We start from the raw sequence: 23473 nt of genomic DNA on the forward strand, positions 1-23473 counted from the left end.
TGAGGGGTCAGCACTAATCCCAGAGGTGAGACAGTTGGACTGAGGAGTCCCAGCTGTCTGGAGAGGTTGCTACAGAGGATCTGTACGACAAGAGTGTGTATAGAAACCCCACCCGGGCACAGTGTCTGGATTCTGTTCAGACTCAGGAGGCTCAATGCACATGTGCCTAATGAGGTAGAGCTTGGTGAGTGTCCAGGCAGAAAGGGAGCGTGTGTGTGTGTGACATTTCCTGCCCCCCAAGCAACTCCATTCCACTGTAACTTTAATTGCTAAAAGGATAGATATAAACACAACAGATACATAAAGTCTAATTTCATTTAATTCCTGCTGTTGGTGCTCTAGGGCGCCAACTTCTAGCTGTTTCAGCCATGAGCATAAATACCATTTGCTGAAGCCTGCTTACAATATGAATTGAAAATGTACAGTGTAACTAACTTAAGGAACAGACCAATTGGAGATACTTAATAGACAATTACTATGTAGCATTGTCTAAAATTAAAAACCACAGGATTGGGAAATCGGAAAGCAGGGGTTCTAATCCCAGCTACCTAACTTGCCTTGTGTCTGTGCGCAAATCAATTTAACTTTGTCATGCCTCATTTTCCTTATCTGTACAAAGGGGCAGGGTACCATGCCTAACAAGGGTGTTTTGAAGCTTAATCAAGTAGTGTGTGTAACATGCTAAGTATCACTACCAAGGCCCTAAAGCCCATTGCTTCCTTAAATACGTTAACTGTTTGAATTCCCCCTTCAGTTTCAACAGAGTCTAGTGTATGTCACTTCCTGTCCTGTAGTGCTGCTCTGGGCAGCTGTATGGTTGCTTCTTTTCACCCCAGAGGTGGCTGTATTTCAAAGGTGAATGAAGTGATTACACAGGTCTGTAAATTGCCAATAATTTGGCTTAAAAAGAGGCTAAGTCATTTATTATTTATGTAATTATTTAGTCCAGTACCATCTTTGTGCATCTTTTGACATTTTGTAGGGGCAGCAGTACCACCATGCCCTGTTGGTACTGCCATTAGATTGTCCACGAGTGCTTATTGTCCCTGCTTATATTGCAGCTACCATCTATATCTGGAGGGCATTCCACTACTTACGACCTGTGGATGCCCTTGGCGGCCCATGATACTGCCCCTGGGAAAGTGACCCAGAACTGAGTTTGAGAGACATGGACAACATATCACCCGATATCAGAAAACATGATCATATGTGCTGTCTTTAATCTGTTTGCAGAGTCAAATGCTAGGACAAGATTCCTAATACTGAAATGCTTATTTGTTGTTGGACATCTGGCTTTCAAAGAATGCTTATAATAACTCAGCTGCATTGGTCTAGGCAACTTGATTGTATTGCTGACTCAAGAATACCCAAGGCTATACGTTAGGGTCAGTTAAAGCAAGACACCTGCTCTCATGGTGACCAGTCCAAATGGTGTAAAGATAAACCAAAGTCACACTTGAAAGCGTGTCAGGCCTACCCCAGTAACTGGGAAGCAACAGTCCATGACAGAGCAAGGTGGCAGCAGATTTGCCATGTTGCCGTTAACCGCTTTGAAACAAGGCACATCAACACCTTACGTGAAAAATACAAACAGCAAAAAGCAAGGACAAAACAGCCTGCAATGGTCTTGCACAATCTTGTCTGTCCCACATGCAGTCATGCTTGCCATTCTTGCATCAGTCTGATCTCACATGTGTGTGTTCATTTATTGTGTTCACGGAACCCTCGTAGATCAATACCAATGCAAGACTCCATCCATCCTGTTATTTAGTATAGTGAAAGCTAGTTCAGTGTCTGTTTTGTTTAGGTATGTTAGAATTATTCAATTCATTAATATTGTATTGTTTAAAGTGTCAGGTACAAATGTGAATAAAGCATTAAACAATAGATAATGGGCTTTAGTAGTCTAACATGGAACTATAATTAAAGTAGAAGATTGAACAGTTTTAGTTAGCCAACTATTTTCCTAATGAGAGAGACATAAGGAAACTGTTGTATCACTGAGAACTGGAAGCAAAATGGAAGACCATCAGTGTTTACACTTCACCTTTGGATATGTCCCCATTTCTTGATTGTACCAGTTATTGCAGCTCTCAGAGCTCTATTGCTATTTCAGGAAAGGATTTGGACAAGAAATGCTGGAAGAAAAATGTAACACTCACAATTTCATTGTAAGTAGGGTCAGCGCTTTTTGGAACTGCTTTCGTTTTCCTTCTGCTGACTTCATCAGGATCTGGTAAAAGATAAAATTCAGCATGTGCAGTTGGGACAGAGCCATCTGGGAGATGCTGTAGAACAAAAGGGTTATAAATATGAATGTCTGTGTTTCTAGCAAGGAAAACAGAGAGGGACCAAATTAAATCTCGACTTAAAGCAGACATGAGGAGACTTATTACACTGACAAAGTTTTATTGGTATAAAATGGAGTACTAACCACTGTAAAGAGAAATACATAGAATTCAACCACATATTGTGTTGGGGAAAGTAAACGAAAAAATAAAAACAAAATAAATTTTTCCAGATTTAATACTTTTAGTGGAAGAATCCTTAAGCATCAATCCACTTTAACTTGTGTGAAACTGGTATGCAATGGAGCCCTTACATTCTTCAAAGCAGTGCACAGAAACTGGAGTTTAGCCAGACATCTCCTATTGACTTTAACCCATAAAAAATGAGCCAGTTCCAATGTTGATATGGGGACAATTGATTGTTTTTAAGGGTGTTTCATAGAGGATGCTAGCACAGAAGATCCAGGAGCATTTTCAGCTACAATACGGGCAGGAAGGGATACTTATATAAAGTCTGTCCCATGCCCCACCTCCACACAGCTGGGAACTCTCTTTATTCCCCCCATTAACACTACACATATTGACTATTGGGCCAGGAATCAGCAAGGACAGGAAGAAAAAAGGCCAAATGAGAGGGAATGGCTGTGGAGATCCACCAGTAGTTTCCTTCTTGATATGTGGATAGAGACAGCCAGAAATTTGGCCCTTAGAAAAGGAGATGGAGATTGCAGAGAGTTATGGTTAGTTATCTGGGAGAGGGTCTGTGTAGGGATCATTAGTTGTGAGAAGAGATGAATATACTTGTTCTCAGTGACCTATGAATGTAGGAACCAAATCAGGTCAGTGATCCATCTAGCTCAGTATTCTGTCTCTGATGCCCCTACTGGATGTTTTACAGGAAGATGGAAACAATCCATAAGTGAGCAATTGTGGAATAGGAGGAAGTTTCTTCTGAGTCAGTTAGTGTTGGCTTATGCTTGTGCATAGCAGTGCCTGTATTCCTCACTAAGGATCTCCCAAACCAGGGGCCATCAAAATGCTGACAACACAACATGCAATTAGACAGCACAACATGTAACATACCATCATAGATGTTTTACAAAATGTCAGCAATCTTGAAGGTGTTTTTAGGCTTTTAGAAAGAAAGCGTACTGGCCAGTTTGCAAGCACCAGAAGGAAGTGGGCATTCATGGACAGAAAGTGAAGTGAAACTCCATGTAAACTAACAAATAAAAGAATTTTCTGAGTGGATGGGCTCCGCGTGTTATTTTGGCTGCACAATCATATCTATATTCCTCACTTCAGCCTCACTTGACCCACGACAAAGCAGTTGCTCAGATTTGGATAATTCACAGTATGGGACCAGAAATGTTAGCTTTTCCTGCAGGAACAACATATCTTTGAACTGGAGATGCTACAGGCATCCCAGCAATAACTAACATCTGTGTGGAAGAGAAGATGCATAGATGCATGTGTGAGTGTGTTGATATAACAATTAGCGGATGGCACAAAGACTTCTTTTTTTTGTTACTTGAAGTGATCTCTCACAGTATACGATTTGGTCCAACCATACAGCTTAATGTGACTATGACTAATGTTATTACTGCTTACATAGCACACTGATGGCATTATACAAATCATCTACAGCTCCTCCCCCTCTCCTTCTTTCCCCACCAAGAGTTTAGGGCAGAAGTGAAAAAGACTATAGTCAATTTTAAATACATAAGGAATTTAGATAGGCGGATGCAAATTATGCAAATAGGAACTTTACTAGGGCATTGAGGCAAACAGACAATTTTATAGGACACAGCACTGCATTATTAAATTAACATAGTATTAGGAGTCATACAATCCATTGAAAAGCTCCTCTCCAAGGCTTTTGGACCTAGAGTGACCAGATGTCCTGATTTTATAGGGACAGTCTTTTTCTTATATAGGCTCCCATTATCCCCCACCCCGTCCTGATTTTTCACATTTGCTGTCTGGTCACCCTATTTGGACCTGTCATCATATATTAAAAGTCCAATCATACTAGCACCTGCAAAAGTAAACTCAGCAGTCTCCCCCAAACTGTACAGGAATAAACCAATCTAGCCTTAAACATCAGTCCAAGGTGCACAGATCCTCCCCTTCACCAGCCCCTTTCCTCTGCTAGGAAAAAGAGATGAGCTTTTCAGCATGCCCTGAAGGGTCAACATAGTTCAGACCAAAAGGGAGAGTGGATTCCAAAATTCAGGGTCCCTCATGGAGAATGCTCTGACCGCAGCTCCCTCTCTTTTCAACTGGGAAGAGGGGGTCCAGCTCAAGTCAAAAGCAGCATCTTCTATCCCACCCAGAGTCAGCATTCATAGAGCGCACGTGTCACATGTTCATGGAGAAAAACTCCGTAGTCAGTAAGTGAGGTATCATGTTCTGCAGTAGCTTCAGCTGCTGAGTTGATATAAGTAGAATTGGGTGAATAACTGAGTTTTTGGTTCAGCCTACAAACTGAAAAGTCAGGGAAAATACTTGGTGTGAGAAAGAGAAAGCATTCCCTTTTTACAACTCTTAGCCCAGTGGTTAGGGCATGTGCCTGGAATATGCAAGACCCAGATTCAAATCCCCACTCAGGAGAAGAGACTTGAATGGAAACCTCCCCAGTACCAAATAAGTGCCCTAACCACCAGGCTGTAGGCTATTAATCTCACTGTTGAAACAGTTCCACGAAGTATAGGTTATACTGCTCTCAAATCTTTCCTCTTGAATGTACTTAAATATTCATTGGGCCAAAGAGAGAATGATCTATAGTCTATTGATTAAGGAAGTCACCTGTGTGGTAGGAGATGTGAATTCATTTCTTCTCTCTGCCTGATTCAGAGGAGGGATTTGAATTCACATCTGCCACCTCCCAGGTGAACACCTTAATCACCAGGCAGATCTCCAGCTGGTGGGGGCAACCTGGCCCACAATGTAGCAGTACAATCTGGACGCAGATTATGCCGGGGCCTTTGAAAGGGACTCACGTACACAAGAGCGGGTTGGTAGGGGTAAGCTGCGTTGGAGTTTTGATGGAGCAATGAACAACAGTAATCAGGATAGGCAACTTTAACATCCCCAAACAGCTATATTTAGGAGTGACTGGTCCACATAATTTACTGTAGTTGCCTTTGAAAAATATGATATTCAGACATGAGTTTATTTAGGAAACACATAACTTACTACAGAAGCATGAATCTGAAGAACAGACAACCCTGAATGACAAACAGGTCAAAACTAATGCTAACACATTTGAGACAAGATCTCAATATTCATTTTGTACCTAATTGGTGAATCCTTATAAAATCTCTGTTGCATGAGGTATTTGGGACGGCTTTTCTCAATTTGCACAGAAGCTCAGCATTGCCTTGTGAAGAACCCGTTTCACTGGGGGATTTCCTGAGACAAGGCATGCAATCAGACCTGATGAGGCCACAAAAGAGGCTTTAGTTTCTTCATTCAAAAGCATTATTGTCAGACACACCATCCCAGGAACAACTGGGAAATTTTGTCAATTTGGGAATCTCAGTGTGAAACCAAGGGTGGGATTAACACAGCAGAACTATCAAGAAATCTTTGTGAAGTGACTGTCTTGGCTAAATTGAGCACTTATCTGAATAAGGGAAAAAAGGAGAACACACAAGGAAATATTACTTTCCTAAGAATGATGCTCTCCACTGCTAGCTTTCATGACATTGCATCGAGTGACAAACAGTCTGATTCTCCTCTGACTTTGTCCTGATTCAGGATACAGCAGTGTAACTTCATCACTGGTGTTACATAAAGTTCAAGTAAATGAGAGGAATGTCATTGCTGGTCTCAGTTACTCCTATGTACATCTGTTGTGAAAATCTAGTATAAACATGGGATAAGATTTTCAAAAGCACAAGGAATACAATTGGATGTGTTTTATGGAGGTCGCACTGGATTAGGAATAAAGAAAAGGAGGACTTGTTGCACCTTAGAGAGTAACAAATTTATCTGAGCATAAGCTTTCGTGAGTTACAGCTCACTTCATCTGTTACTCTGAAACCTGGATTAGGAATAGTGGATCCAGAATGTCATTTACCCTTTATAACATTTCCATCATCCTTTTTGTTGTTTTAGGAGAAACTGACATATCAAAAGAAGGTTGGTGGCTATTTTCAGGATTCTGCTTATTTTGGAACTTGCTGTGATGTATAAACTAGCTGGAATTTTTTGATGTATGTAGACATTTTGGGTCAATTTCTTCAACACATTGCCCATCTCACAGTCAAACAGTCTGATCTCTGTGTCAAATAACTGAGCAGTAGTAGCTTATCTGTCTGAGGAAAGAAGCACAAGTCGTCAGCTTGGAAATTCTGCTGTAAAGCTTTTGCTATTAGCAGATCAAAATGCCTGGTTTCTGTCCAGAGTCCAGGCTGTGGAAAGAGCTACAGTATGCCTGCGGGATATTTGGTTCCACATATTAACTGTTTGGTGCAGTCTTCATAGCTTGACTTTGCAAGAAAGCACAACACAAAAACCATGGCTTTGGGCCAAATTCGGCTCCAGTTTAAATCTGGAGTAACTTCATTAACCCATTTTCAGACATGACTTAGGCATTTAGGAGCCTAACTTTCAATGATAGTTCACAGGTCTCTTTTGAAAATGGGCCTTAGGTACTTTTGAAAATGTTATCTGTTACTCCAGTTACTCCACTGGAGTAACTAAAAGTTACTCCAGTTTTAAATTAGATCAAAATGTGGACCAAAGCCTTGGGTTTTCTGTTGTGTTTGCTTACAGAAAAATTCAAAAGCTCAAAGACTGGTTAATATATGGAACTAAATTCCCAACATATATGCTATTGCTATTTTCATAGCCTGGACTATGAACAGAAACCAGGCATTTTGATCTGCTAATAGCCAAAGTTTAGTGCTGGATTTAAAAGCTGACTTCTTGTGCTTCCTTCTTCATACAGATAAACTACTATTATTCAGTTATGTGACAAAGTGACCTGACTGACCCTGAGATGGCCAATGTACTGAAGAAATTGACCAAAAAGTTCTGCATACACTGAAAAAATTCCAACTAGTTTATATATCACAGGAAGCTCTAAAATAAGCAGAATCCTGAAAATAGTCACCATTTTGATATGTCAGTATTTCCTAAAACCACAAAGGGGATGATGGAAATGTTATAAAGGGATAGTAAACAACATTCTGGATCCACTACTCCTAATCCACTGAAGCCTTCATAGGCACCAAACACTTCCAGTTTGATTTTTAATGTTGTGTGTCTTCATAGCAGTTGCTAAAATGACATGCACTGGTGCAAAGTTGCTGATAGGGAAGATGATAATGGAGCAACAGTGTAAGAAACATTACCATACAAGGTAATGAACCATCTAAGATTCAGAATTGCAAGAACATTCAAGTTTTGTGCAGAGAAAGTTGGTAAACTCTGGGTGCCAGTCAATGGAAAGACGCACTTCTTTTCATATCCCTAATTTAGTATTAAAAATGTGGCTCACAGAATATACCCTCTGTAGCAAAGTTCCATAATTCATTCCACGTTAGATTTCCAAAACCGAAAGTGGTATTTGATATGTACTTTTAGAAATCCACCTAGACAGGTTATGGATTTGTGTAATTCAATATTAAATACACTAGTTATATTTTGGGAAAAGAGAGAAGAAATGAAATTTTCTACAAAAATTACATTTTGTTAGCCGCTCATGTCCCCTTCCTGACTACCTGACTCTCCTTTATGATGGAATTTTCTTTGACACTAAGAAAGCCAAAAGGGTTACTTCTAAATCTGGCATATTTAAAGCACTGAAATTCAGCCTGACAGCATGACTCCCGAGTCTCTTTAGCATGGGAGTCTGAAGGGAAATGTTTTGAAAGTAACAGTTAGATATTTTGCGGAAATTTTATCTTTGTTAGCACCTCTTCCCAAATGAAATATTTCCTTCTGGCAGTCATTCCTCAAAGCTCACTCTCTTTCACTTTTTTGGCCCTGGCCTAAAAGCTGCTGATGCTCCAGCTCCTGGCATTCCTGATGCCTTCCATCCCTGGATGAAACACTCTGGTAGCTCCTGAACTTTGTCTGGGTTTATCTGCTGTTCTTTTTCCAGAAAAGGCTCCATCTCGCATTTTTCAATCTTTAAAAAAAATAACAGATAACTTCCATTCACAACCACTGCCTTCCCTCCTCTATAAATAACTTCCTTTCTTCTGCTTTCCATCCCTGGTAAAAATATCTGGACATCTTCAAGTCTCAACTGCCTTCTTCCCTTCATAAATGAAAGATCCTTATGGCTCCTCCTGTCTCCCACTTCCAGCTACTGCCTTCTACCACTCTCAGACAAAACTCCCCAGCAGACCCCACTCCCACCTGTGGTTCATCTTCACATTTTCCCACAGAGACACACACTCCCCTTCCTCTCCTGAGCATTAAAATTTTTAATAATGAAAGAATGACAACTAAATATTAAGCATGTTAAAATAAAATTATGGCTAATAGATACACAAAGTTTTCACAGCCCCGTAACAACATAGTTGTATTCTAAATGCAGACATGAAAGAGACTTGATTATAACCCATGAACAGAGGAAAAGGAAAATCCACTGAGGAAATCAGTCACAACACCCAAGTCATCAGAAAAAATAGTATCTGAATCCTGATTAAATTAAATCCTAGTGATAAATGCAGAGGCTCCATCAAAAGAATTAAATACACAGGCCATTTCATTTTTCTTAGCCCTGGTCTACACTAGAACTTTAGGTCGAATTTAGCAGCGTTAAATCAATATAAACCTGCACCCGTCCACACGATGAAGCCCTTTTTTTCGACTTAAAGGACCCTTAAAATCAATTTCCTTACTACACCCCTGACAAGTGGATTAGCGCTTAAATCGGCCTTGCCGGGTCGAATTTGGGGTACTGTGGACACAATTTGATGGTATTGGCCTCTGGGAGCTATCCCAGAGTGCTCCATTGTGACTGCTCTGGACAGCACTCTCAACTCAGATGCACTGGCCAGGTAGACAGGAAAAGAGCCGCGAACTTTTGAATCTCATTTCCTCAAGAAAAAAGGTGCGAAACGATTGTCTGCTGCTGCTTTCACGGAGGGAGGGAGGGAACGGGGGCCTGACGATATGTACCCAGAACCACCCAAGACAATGTTTTAGCCCCATCAGGCATTGGGATCTCAACCCAGAATTCCAATGGGCAGCGGAGACTGCGGGAACTGTGGGATAGCTACCCACAGTGCAACACTCCAGAAGTCGACGCTTGCCTCGGTACTGTGGAAGCACTCCGCCGAGTTAATGCACTTAATGCATTTAGAGCATTTTCTGTGGGGGGACACACACTCAAATATATAAAAACGATTTCTAAAAAAACGACTTCTATAAATTCGACCTAATTTCGTAGTGGAGACATACTTAGTAACAAAGCACAGTTTATATGCAACTTAACTTAGTGTTCCTGGGAAAAGTTAAAGCCTGCCTCCATAAAATGCAGCTTAACAACAAATATTCCTTCACTTTTGAAAAGATAGCATCGTCTGAGATAATTCTAAATTTAGAGCCCTAAAAAAAAAAATCAGTACCTCAACAGCGGTATTAAAAAATCAAGAAGTTCCTTCAAGAAATGGATTAATAAGGCTTATAGACCAGGAGGATAAAATGATACCAGAGCTGCGCAAACTAGAAGTTGTGTTCTTATTTAATAAGGATCCTCCAGGCCCATGATATGATTATTTTTTCAGATTTGTACATCTCAGTGCACTATGTGCCTCCCTCTCCTCTCTGCCACTAAATTTTCTCTTTTCCTGTGAATTTAAAATCATGGTACAGTAAATACACTTAGCAAAATAAATGATAAAATCATTTCAAATTATATAATTGAAATATTTGAAAGCAAATCACCTTTAAAGTAACTACTATAGTAAAGGATAATTAGAATAATAATCCATTATATTTTCATGGTGGATCTTAGAGCATAAAGTAAACATTTGTTAAGGTACTAACCAAAACAATGGTTGCTGACTGCACAAAATGAAGTATTTTCTCACTAACTGCTTCTTTCTTCTATAAAACTTTAAACACGTCACTGTATTCTCTTTGTTCCCCAAGATCATTTAACCCTTTTGTTTTCTTTTCTGCCTGTAAATTTCTTTCCCTCCTCCTAGTGATTACTAGCAACTTAATTGCTTTTTTCCCCTTTCATGAATAAAAAGAGAAGGCACCCACGGTGATGGAGGTCAGTGGCACAGGCATTTTCACTTGCTTGAGTAGCACAGGGAGCAGGGAATGTGAGTCCCAAAGGAGAGCAGGAAAACTATGATATCACTGTTGTTTTGGGGTTGCATGACTGAGAGATGAGGGCTGGCTTGATTCAGCATTGGAATTCTGAAAGCAATTCTCTTAGCAGATATACATTCTTCTTTGGAAAATTGGTGGTTGGGATGGTGGTGGGAGAGCAAAACTCCTGTTGCCTTTGTATTCCAACCCAAGGATGGTGACAGAGACTGTGAAATGCTCAGGGAGATTAGAGAAGCTATTAAAATAAAAAACTCAATAATAATGGGGGATTTCAACTATCCACATACTGACTGGGTATGTCACTTCAGGACAGGATGAAGAATAAAGTTCCTTGACACCTTAAATGGCTTCATCTTGGAGCGGCTAGTCCTGGAACCCACAAGAGGAGAGGCAATTCTTGATTTAGTCCTAAGTGGAGCACAGCATCTGGTCCAAGAGGTGAATATAGCTGGACCACTTGGTAATAGTGACCACAATATAATTACATTTAACATCCCTGTGGTGGGGAAAACACCACAGCAGCCCAACACTGTAGCATTTAATTTCAGAACGGGGAACTACACAAAAATGAGGAAGCTAGTTAAACAGAAATTAAAAGGTACAGCACAAGAAGTGAAATCTCTGCAAGCTGCATGGAAATTTTTAAAGACACCATAATAGAGGCTCAACTTAAATGTATACCCCAAATTAAAAAAACACAGTAAGACAACCAAAAAAGTGCCACTGTGGCTAAACAACAAAGTAATAGAAGCAATGAGAGGCAAAAAAGCATCCTTTAAAAAGCGGAAGTTAAACCCTCGCGAGGAAAATAGAAAGGAGCATAAACTCTGGCAAATGAAATAGAAAAATATAATTAGGAAGGCCAAAAAAGAATGTGAAGAACAGCTAGCCAAAGACTCAAAAAGTAATAGCAATTTTTTTAAAGCACATCAGAAGCAGGAAGCCTGCTAAACAACCAGTGGGGCCACTGGACGATCAAGACGCTAAAGGAGCTCTCAAAGATGATAAGGCCATTGCAGAGAAACTACAGGAATTCTGTGCATCGGTCTTCATGGCTGAGGATGTGAGGGAGATTCCCAAACCTGAGCCATTTTTTTTTGCTGACAAATCTGAAGAACTGTCCCAGACTGAGGTGTCATTAGAGGTGGTTTTGGAAAAAAAATGATAAACAAAACAGTAATAAGTCACCAGGACCAAATGGTATTCACCCAAGAGTTCTGAAGGAACTCAAATGAGAAATTGCAGAACTACTAATTGTAGTCTATAACCTATCATTTAAATCAGCTTCTGTACCAAATGACTGGAGGATAGCTAATGCAACACCGGTTTTAAAAAATGACTCCAGAGGTGATCCTGGCAATTACAGGCTGGTAAGCCTGACTTCAGTACCGGGCAAACTGGTTGAAACTATAGTAAAGAACAAAATTGTCAGACACATAGATGAACATAATTTGTTTGGGAAGAGTCAACATGGTTTCTGTAAAGGGATCTACTCACTACTCACCAATCCACTAGAATTCTTTGAGGGGGGTCTTAAAGCATGTGGGCAAGAGGGATCCCGTGGATATAGTGTACTTAGATTTTCAAAAAGCCTTTGACTAGGTCCCTCACCAAAGGCTCTTAAGCAAAGTAAGCTGTCATGGGATAAGAGGGAAGGTCCTCTCATGGATTGGTAACTGATTAAAAGATAGGAAACAAAGAGTAGGAATAAATGGTCAGTTTTCAGAATGGAGAGAGGTAAATAGTGGTGTCCCCCAGGGGTCTGTACTGAGCCCAGTCCTATTCAACATATTCATAAATGATCTGGAAAAGGGGTAAACAGTGAGATGGCAAAATTTGCAGATGATACAAAACTACTCAAGATAGTTAAGTCCCAGGCAGACTGCAAAGAGCTACAAAAGGATCTCTCAGAACTGGGTGACTGTAACAAAATGCCAGATGAAATTCAATGTTGATAAATGCAAAGTAATGTACATTGGAAAACATAATCCTAACTATACATATAAAATGATGGGGTCTAAATTTGCTGTTACCACTCAAGAAAGAGCTCTTGGAGTCATTGTGGATAGTTCTCTGAAAACATCCACTCAATGTGCAGCGGCAGTCAAAAAAGCGAACAGAATGTTGGGAATCATTAAGAAAGGGATACATAATAAGACAGAAAATATCATATTGCCTGTATATAAATCCATGGTATGCCCATATCTTGAATACTGCAGGCAGATGTGGTCACTCCATCTCAAAAAAGATATATTGGAATTGGAAATGGTTCAGAAAAGGGCAACAAAAATGATTAGGGATATGGAACGGCTGCTGTAAGAGCAGAGATTAATAAGACTGGGACTTTTCAGCTTGGAAAAGAGACGACTAAGGGGAGATATGATAGAGGTTTATAAAATCATGACTCGTGTGGATAAAGTAAATAAGGAAGTGTTATTTACTCCTTCTCATAACACAAGAACTAGGGGTCACTGAATTAAATTGTTAGGCAACAGATTTAAAACAAACAAAAGTATTTTTTTCACACAACGCACAGTCAACCTGTGGAACTCCTTGCCAGAGGATGTTGTGAAGGCAAAGACTATAACAGGGTTCAAAAAAGAATTAGATATGTTTATGGAAGATTGGTCCATCAATGGCTATTAGCCAGGATGGGCAGGGATGGTGGTCCTAGCCTCTCTTTGCCAGAAGCTGGGAATGGGTGACAGGGGACAGATCACTTCATGATTACCTTTCTGTTCATTCTCTCTGGGGCACCTGGCATTGGCCACTGTTGGAAGACAGGATACTGGGCTAGATGGACCTTTGGTCTGACCCAGTGTGGCTGTTCTTATGTTCTTAATGGGTTAATGGGATGAACTGATGACTTTATCAGAAGGGAAGATCCTAATCCTTGGTCTTGATGTGGGGAGTAGGATGAGGGTGAAGACTCAAGGGTTTCGTGGACAGTTCTCTAAAATTTTTGTTTTAGAAGCCTGTGAAGAAGGTAATCTGCTTTTCCCCAAACCATGTATTATTGTTATGCAGTGCGATATTCATTTACCACTCAGAACAGTGTCCAGTTTCCAGAGCTCGAGAGTCTATGAGGCTCATTGAGGTAGATTTTGTCTAGATTGGAGTATTAGTCTACAGTATGTACATGTGTGAGCGTGCACACACCTACAGATTCTATTATTCCCTCTTCCTTGAACAGAACATAATGAAAGAAAAAACATCAAAGAAAACAATGCTGTTTCACATTTCTTTTCAGCTCACAGAAGATTTACACTGTCACTGACCATCAGATGTAGTAAGAGAAAATCAGTTTCTGAGAACAGAAAACACTTACAAATGCTACTGTTTTATTTCTTTCTTTTGGTCACATAGATATTCTTTTTTTCCCCATGTCTGAGCACAGATGGAAAATGCATGTAAAAACACAACACAAGAAGCAGCAGCAGGAGCTTTATTTGAGCCTTTAACCGACCTTCTAGTTGTGTTAATTAATAAATTAGTACATCAGTCCATAGCTACCTTGTCCAAACTAGTTTTAAATGTCTCAAACTATGGGGATTACTTCACTTTGTTTGATAGTCTGCTCCACAACCTGATACCACTCACTATGAGTAAGCATTCTGTGAGATGAGGCCCAAAGTTTCTTTTCTATAATTACATCTGACCACTGCTAGTTATGCCCTATTTAACACCCTGAATAATTCCTCTCAATCCCGACTGTTTGCTGCCTTCAAAGTATTTGCAAACTTTTGTGTCCATTTGTCAATTTTTAACCAAGCAAAATTTAGCTACTATAATCACTCCTCATAAATCAGTCCCTGTAGGCCTACTGATCATTGACTTTGAATTCCCTCCAGTTTTTCAGCATCTTTCTGCTAATGTAGTACTTAGATCTAGAGCTAATTGGAAAAAAAAATTGTCCAAATGTTTTCTCAAGAGACAATATTTAAAAACAAGTGCATTTCAACAAAAATTGCCAGGAAAAATATTTGTAAATGAAAAAATTGATTTTTGAAAAAAAAATGTTTTGGATTTCCAAATTTCAAGTTTCTGTTTTGAATTTTATGGAGTTTTATTTTTATATTATTTCATGACAAATCATGTCAGATGAAAAAAATGAATATATTTGGACTGAGGTTGAGATGAAAATAGGAGACAGACTTGTTGAAAGTCTCTGGGTAAGGATAAAAGGGGTAAAAAACATGGGTGATGTCATGGTAAGGGTCTACTACAGACCACCTAACCAGGAAGAAGAGGGGGATGAGGCTTTTTTTAACACCATTAACAAAATCATCTAAAGCACAGGACTTGGTGAGATGTGGGACTTCAACTACAGACATCTGTTGTGAAAATAACACATCAGGCACAAATTATTCAACAAGTTCTTGGAATGTATTGGAGACAATTTTTTATTTCAGAAGGTGGAGAAAGCAACTAGAGGATATGCTGTTCTAGATTTGAGTTTGACAAATAGGGAGGAACTGGTTCAGAATTTGAAAGTGGAAGGCACTTTCACTATAAAGGTGAAAGTGATCATGAAATGGTAGACTTCACGATTCTAAGGAATGGTAGGAAGGAGAACAGCAAAATAAAGACAATGGATTTCAAGAAGGCAGACGTTGGAAAACTCAGGGAGTTGGTAGGTAAGAACCCATGGGAAGCAAGTCTAAGGGGAAAAACAATTGAAGATAGTTGGCAGATTTCCCAAGAGACATTATTAAGGGCACAAGAGCAAATTATCCCACTGCATAGGAAAAATTGGGTTTGTTTAGTCTGGAAAAGAGAAGACTGAAAGGGGACATGATAACAGTTTTCAACTACATAAAAAGTTGTTAGGAGGAGGAGGGAGAAAAAATGTTCTTGGTAACCTGTGAGGATAGGACAAGAAGCAATGGGCTTAAATTGCAGGAAGGGAGGTTTAGGGTGGACATTAGGAAAAAATTCCTAACTGTCAGAGTGGTTAAGCACTGGAATAAATTGCCTAGGGAGGTTGTGGAATCTCCATCATTGGAAATTTTTAAGAGCAGGTTAGAAAAAACACCTGTCTGGGATGGTCTAGATAATACTTAGTCCTGCCATGAGTGCAGAGGACTAGACTAGATGACCTCTCGAGGTCCCTTCCAGTCCTATGATACCGTCAAAACATTCTATTTTTTATTTTATTATATACTTTACCTTTTTAAATATTTAAGGGCAGCTTCTACTTAGTACTGATCGAAACATCTTCTTTTCTAAATAAAACAGTTTGACACTTGAGTTCATTACAAAAGAGTTCCAAGTTATATTGTTATCAATATTTCTGCATCCCATTAATGTGTGTGCTTGGGATCAATATTTCCCATGTGTAGTAATGGGAAAGTAATCGTTTGTCCAACTGCTTGCATGAGTTTCTGTCTAGATAGCTTTAGATATCTCGGTATTACTGTTCAGTCTATACTAATACTTTTGTTTTTCTAATTTAGTACCAACTGCAAATTTCATCTCAGGGTCTTTTCTCTCCTCTGCACAATGATCAATAATATTAAGTGGAACTCATTGAATACGTTATTCAACAAATGTTATTCAGTGAATGATTTATTCAAAATAGCATTCAAATAATAAAGCTAGGCCCATACTGCCCGAAATATTTGATAAGACATTTGTCAATAACAGTACAATTAACTGAATGATACATTTGTCAATACCTCTGACCAGCTCTATTAAATAAATTGGGACCTAACACCAACCTCTGAGGTGCCACAATAGATGACCTTCTCCTCAACTTGAAACATTGCTGATCAGCATTTTCCTTTGTTGATAGCCCTTCAGCCAATTTTCAGTCCAAAGAAAAGTGCTCTTATCCAAGCTCATTTTAAAGTGAAAGCATCCTCTAACCCACCATTCTGAAAAAAGTCAATTTCTCTGTAAATGTGCACCAGAGCAGGAATATTATTTTCATGTGTCTTGGCTTTTGTCCTATGTTACACTGGCAATCTTGAGAAAACCACAGTTGGAACTATTGTATCTCCTCCTTCCAAACTACTGGTCTCATTCTGCCACCAACACTTATCTCTCTACAAGGCTTTTGTTCAGCTCTAAAATTTCCCTCCCCCCACTCATTTCTTTGGGCATTTTACCATTCTGCCTCCTATACATGGTACTCCCTCCCCTATTCCAGTTGGCCAATCCACCACATTATTTTCATTCAAGTGCCTCTGTGATGAAAAATGGGAGATAATAGGCATAAAATATTATAGATAGGTGACCCTCTGCTTGCTTGCTTGTTGCTGGGTTTCTTGTTAAAGAATAACTACGGTTGAAATCCGTCTTTGGCGGCTTGGGTCTGTGTGACGGGGCGTCTACCCCACACTGGCCCTGAAAGGGTTAAAACCCAGCCTGAAGGGCTGCAAGGAAACGGCCAATTAGGGCAGTGGCTGCAGCCAATAGAGTGGCTAGAGCAGGGGAGTTTGCTGCAGGAAGCCCAAGGGAGGGGACTGGCTTCCTAGAGGGCTGCAGAGACTAGCACCGGGAACAGGGCTGTGAGGACTTGCAGATCCGAGGCCCTGGGAAGAGGGTGAAGGAGCCAGAGGCAGGAACCGAAGGTGCTGGGGCTGCAGGGAAGTGGCCCAGGGAATTGAGACAGACTGGAGGAGAAAGAAAGGAGGGGAAGCGGGAAGCTGTTGTTTACAGGATCCCTGGGCTGGGACCCAGAGTAGTGGCTGGGCCTGGGTTCCCCACCACTCGCCTCTGAAGAAGCGGCCAGGCTGTGGACTGCCAAGATGCTGCGAGGAGCTGCTAGACTGTTGCAGAAGGAGTCTCCCGAGAAGCGGGGAACCCAAATTGCGACATGTCCAGAGGGCTGTGCCACGAAGCAGAGGCAGTGAGACTGGAACTGCAGTGGGTCTGCAGGTGGAGAGGAGGATGGGAGAGCCAACAGCACTGGAGGGTGCACCTGCTGACCAGAGCTAATTCCCGAAACAGCCAGCAGGCGGTGCCAGTGTGGTGAGTGACCCTGTGACAGTCTGCAAGAACTAAAATGGTTTAGCTATCCTAATCACTGGTGCTTAACAAACAATACAAGTGTCAAGGCCTTTGACGTTTTGTCTCTGTACAAACTGGGCAGATCACCCCCCCCCCCCATGGCAAGGGGAGCATCATCTGGACACAGAGAACAAAGAGGCTTGCCTGGTTTTAAAGACACTGTCTCTGAAGCCCAGGGAAGAGAGAGAGGCAGGCTCTGTAGAGAAACGTTCGCAGCTCCTGAAGGGAAGTCTATAGCAGTAGACCTTCAATCCATCTTCTTGGTCTTCTAGTTTTGTTTATCAGTAAGTTAGTTACAGGCTCGTGATGAGGAAGCATGGTTGGTAAACTGGGGACTGTAACCTAGCGACCCATTTGAAGTGTCAGGATTCCACTTGGAGAGATTTATAGGTGCTGCCCTGTCCCTTGAAAGCCTGAGTTAGGGGCCAAAGGTCCAGCAAACCAAGAACCATGACAACCTCTCTCCCAGGAGATCCGGAAGAAGTGAGTAGATAGTTTGGAAAAAAGGTGGAAAGAAAAGTAAAAATGAACCCCAAAATTCCCCTGACCATTAAGTCATTCTCTCTAGTTTCTACTGTGCATGCCATCTTTTGTTTCTATCTTTTAGGCCCCAATCCTGTAATCAGCTCCATCCATGCAGGATTGGGGCTCAGACTATAACCCCTTCAGAGACAAGAACTGTATTTTTCTTTTGGTCCTGCCACTTATTATATTATTATTAATAAAGTGTGAACATCAAAATGACAGGGAGGTAAAGGATAAGAGCTGACTGCGATGGGACAGACAAGACGGAATTTTCACCCCCTGCCCACATATCCATTTAGTGCCCCCTCATTGACTTCAGTGGGCTTTTAGATCAGGTCCTTACTGCACTGCACCTGGGAACTTTTACATGGTTTAAATTGCATATAATTGTGGTTTAAGGAAGGTTTAGTGCTCTCCTTCCTTCCTAAACCAGTTCATCCATCATTTCTCCTACCCTTCTCTTGCAGTGATTGCTCTGGGTATGGATGGTATAGGGCAGGAGTGCAAAGAGGATGTCCAGGTGAGCCTAAATTGATTTCTAATCTGTCAACCCACACATCACGCTTCACAGCACCATTAATCATTGGCAGTGGAAAAGCCAAAGTCAAATAAGGACTCAAGTCTAGCTGCTTATTAGACTATTGTCCCTGGGAAAACCAGGGCATATCTGGAAGAAGTGCCGGTCAATAGGCAGCATTCTTTTCTGTGAATCACCACTGAGCTAATGCTTCCATATCATGCTAGGATACTCTGTTCATGGGGGGGAAAGGGGGAAGGAAAATACCAAACAAATCTTTTCTGAACTTCTGAAATGGGTTGGTTCAGCTGGCACAAATCTCTGCACATGTACAGGTAGAGCAATGAGGCAGTTGTTAGGTTAATTCCTGGTTCCTGGCTATCCCACCAGCTCTGTGCAAATCCATGCTTCAGGACTTACTGTCTTCCCTTACATGTAAGATCTGTTCTGGGGCAGAAATTCGAGAAATCCCTCTCTGCCTGGATATGGATTTATTAGCATTGACGTAAACTTTTCATGTTCACAATCTACCTGGGGACAATTTTGTTTTCATTTATGTTTTAAGACAGACAGGTAAATGGTGGGAAGGGAGTTTGGCAGGCAGGGACTCTTCCCCACCAATGTCTAGAATAAACTAAGGATGGAAGGAAGTTCTGGAGCGAACTAAGGATGGATGGTGTCTTTTGCTAGTTGGAGCCTGGAGAAAAGTCTGAGAAGCTTTCCCCACTCTCCCTCATGTCTGGTTGGGAAGTGCATCCAGTAGCCTACATGTGCATCTGGTTTAGTTGTCATGGGGCAAATGCACAGGGCAGCAGCATTAATGTATTTGCAGCTGCTGGAGCTCCCTGCACTTGCATGGAGGTCTCTTCCAACAGCAGGCAGGGTTGTTAGCACAGGACTGCCAGATAGAGAGGTGCAGCCTGACTTACCTGGGAAACTTAGTCAAATCCCCACACTGGACATTTGATTCCTTTCCACTTCGGTGTCAGTTTCCAGAGTCCAATTTGGTGCATTTTCATGATAATGTTTAGATTAATTTAGCCATGAAAACTTCCCTTAGCATTATCTTACCCACCTTGTCCCTCTGAGTATTAATAACAGTTACACAGCTACAACTGTATGTGCTGGGCTTTAAAGATTCTTCCCCCTCCCCAGTGCCAGGTCTGTGTTTCAGTGTTTACAGAGCACCCTTTCTCTCCATACTTTCTCCCTATCCCACACCCCCTTATAGTGGCCCAGGTCCCTCTCTTGGCTTTCTGAGTCTTGTTTCTTTCTTCCTCCACACAGTGGCTGCCAGGTTTCTATTTATTCTGCTCCCTTAGCAGATAAGTTCCTGCCCTTTGCTGGCAAGTCCTTTCAGATGCCAGACCAAACTTTCCTCTCCCTGAACTCTATGGGGAGGTCTACACTATGGGGGAAAGTCGATATAAGCTACGCAATTTGAGTTACGCTAGTAGCGTAACTCAAGTTGACATAGCTTAGATCTACTTACCGCAGGGTCCACACTATGCGATGTCGACGGGAGACTCTCTCCTGTCAACTCCCCTTACTCTTCTCGTTCCGGTGGAGTACCGGAGTTGACGGGAGAGTCATCTGCGGTTGATTTAGCGGGTCTTCAGTAGACCCGCTAAATTGACCCCTGGTGGATTGATCGTTGCAACGTTGATCCACCGGTAAGTGGAGACAAGCCCTATGTCTCCCTCTCCAGTGTCAGGGACTCTGTCAGTTGTTGCCATGCTGCCCCTCTGTCTCTGCTGCCCTACCCTCTCTCTGAGGCAATCTCTATCTTTCTCCCTCACTCTGAACCCCACTACTCTCCAATCCCCTTCTCTAGTTTTCTTCCCTCTGCCAAGGTTTACATCTTTGTTTATAGCCTTCCAACTTCACTGCATCTCTGCACTAATATGGTATCACCTAGTCTAAGCATTCAAATATCACGAGTCAGGGCCCAAAAAATCATCATTGGTTTACAAAATCATGAGATTTCAAAAATAAAATATTTTGACTCTTCATGGGTCTTCTGGCTTTCACACCCTTAGGGGTCTTGTTTTCAAGCTTTTCTTGGCTACCATGAGGGCTATAAACTTATTTTTTTAATTAATGAAAGCTGAGAATCTGGTGTATTCACATGATACTAGGGATTCAAGAAAAACACTACTGATCATGAGACTTTCAATAAAATCATGAGAGTTGGTAGTGCTGTTAAATACGTCATTCAACACTACTTTAACAGAACTTCTCTCTCTTTGTTTACCCATAGTATTTAATCTGAAATGTGCACAAGCCTTCGCAACTAATTCTACCACTGTCTGCATGCATTGATACTCAAATTGTCTTATTAGTCAAGTTGTTGGGGAAGATGCAGGAATCCCCTTGGTGAAACTATGGCCTGGATAAAGCAGGAGGTTAGCAGAGATTAATGTTCCCTTCTAACCTTAAAATCTATTAAGCAAGTTCACGCAGTACTTATTCTTCAAAGTATATTTCAATAGACTGTTTTCAGGCAGGACTGTAAGAACTTCTTTCACTGATGATTGAAATATTTCCTGTTTTAGGGAGAAACAGGTGATTCTTGAAGAAGACCTAAGATCAGAGATTAGACATCAGATACATGCTTTTATTTCTCCAACCTTCTTTCTAGGTATTACAAACAGTGGGTAAATAATGCACCATGGACTGAAATTATATAGTTATAGAGCTGTTGAGCCCAACCTCTGCTAACAAAGCCAGCCTTCCACAAACTAGACTAACTGCACCTGAAAACACTTCTTTGCTTTCTCCTGTGCCACCCCATATGCCTCGGAGAAGCTCCTTGTAAAAATCTGCAAAGCTACTACATTGTCCTCCTTAAATCCCACCTCTGCCATGAAGCCTACACAACACTTGACAATGGCTATAAACACAGTAGTTTCACAGGTACCTTGTTCTTCCACAACCCGTTTGTTTTCCTCCTCCTGTTGTCTCTCATCATATAGTTAGACTATAAGCTCTTTGGGGCAGGACTCCCTTGTTTATTTTGTGTGTGTACAGGATCTAGCACAATGTGGCCCTGATCCCTGAATGAAGCGTCTAGGATCTACCACAATACAAATAATAATTAACGTTTCCTTCAGTAATTCAAATTCATCAACAAACTCCAGTGAGTTCAATGAAGTTACACCAAGAATAAATTTGGCCCAATACAGTTATTTAAACATTCAAAAGCATCACATACACTATTTTAAAGGATAAAATAAAGGGGGATGGGGGAAACCAGTAAAAAAGTATTTACTATAAATTTTGAAATAAACAAGGTGGCAAATTAATTTTCTGTACAGATGAACCACTAAAAATATTGTAATTAGTAAGACACTGAAAAAGACTGAATAGACCTGAAATGGATTTAATACGTGTTGAATAAAATATAAACTTGGAATACTTTTTAATCCTTGTTCAACCCCAAAAGAGGCAGGCAGACAGATTGATCTAGGGGATTGGATGGCTGAAGAGATTACTAACAGGATAAAGAACTTCTTCTCGGTCACTAGTCTGAAGTCAGCCCAGAATAGTGGTGTTCCAAAGTAGTTACCATGTCACAACTGTTTGGTAATTTACATTAAATGAGTATGATGAACACAAGCGTTCACATTAAAAAAAAAGAAAGAAAAAAAGGCCAAGATTTCCAAAAATAGTTGCCTAAAGTTTGTCTCTGAAATCTATAGTGGGTGTCTAGTTTTTGACCATGCTGAGCAACCAGCAGCTCCCACTGAAGTGGGTGCTTTGTACTTGTATAAGCTTACTTATTCAGATACCAAAAAATGGATTCAGGAGCTCAACTTTAGCCACCTACTTTGAAAAATCTTGACCACAGTTGACACACTTATGGGCAATGGACTGAACCAAACCCTTGGTCCAGGAACACTTGAGTATGGCTGCTCAGGCCCATCTAAGGTCTAATTTAAACAGAACTTTGTACAGTTACAAGGGCCAGGACATTTTAAGTTAATTATACATTAAAAATCCTAAGCATTTGAAAGTATGGACACACAGAGTTAAGCTACCTCTCATAGTCTTAAAGCTGCCCCTGTACATCTGCAAACCATCCATGCAAATTCACCAGAAAAACTTACACTTATAAACCGCATACTACCACTATACTTTCCCACATCTGACACATACAAATATGCATCCTACACAACCACAGATTTATAAGATGTACAACCTAACCAACCACAGATTTATAACACACACACATATATCATGGAGACTCTCAGCATAAGTACAGTGGAAAAAATACAATACACACAGTAACACTAAGAGCATAATGTTCTAACCAAAATTCCCTCCACAAGCTTCACCAGCTACTCAGCCTGAAGAAGATGCTCCCCTCCCCAAAAGGCCTTATACTGTACCCCGAAGGTAAAAACCATGGGCTCTATCTGAATAGCATCTTCTACAGTCTAGGATGTTCATATAAATAGGACTCATCAGCAGATGTATCCCGTGCAATCTCAACTCTCAGGATGGTGCATGGAAAGAGAGACAGTCTCTCAGGACCCAAATCTTTTAGGACTTTATCGATCAAAATGAATACACTGAATTGCAAATCAGAAGCCTGGGGAGTCTACAGAGAATAGTTGGGGATATGTAGGCTTCACATGACTGATACAGCCAACCAGCCAGTCTCATTTTGTGTTGGCTGATGCTTGGCTGAGTCCAATGTAGAGCAAGTGATTGTAATCTAGTCTGGAGGTGTAAAAGGCATGAATGAACACAGTGGAATCCATGGCATGGAAGAAATGTCACAATCTCCTAGTTAAACAAAGGTAATGAAAAGGTCTTC

The 23473-nt window shown here is 40.9% G+C and overlaps 1 protein-coding gene across 1 annotated transcript in view; it reads right to left on the reverse strand.

The window, feature by feature from the left end:
- Window positions 1-23473, reverse strand: part of PIK3C2G (phosphatidylinositol-4-phosphate 3-kinase catalytic subunit type 2 gamma) — a gene marked incomplete at its 5' end in the record, with an annotated part of 290505 nt that overhangs the window by 15836 nt on the left and 251196 nt on the right. The window contains one exon of the mRNA XM_084630371.1: window positions 2163-2288. Within this exon, the coding sequence (XP_084486497.1) occupies window positions 2163-2288 (126 nt within the window). The remainder of the gene's footprint in view (window positions 1-2162; window positions 2289-23473) is intronic.

The sequence above is a fragment of the Lepidochelys olivacea genome, assembly GCF_965140295.1.
Source record: "Lepidochelys olivacea isolate rLepOli2 genome assembly, chromosome: 1".
NCBI classification, from domain to species: domain Eukaryota; kingdom Metazoa; phylum Chordata; order Testudines; family Cheloniidae; genus Lepidochelys; species Lepidochelys olivacea.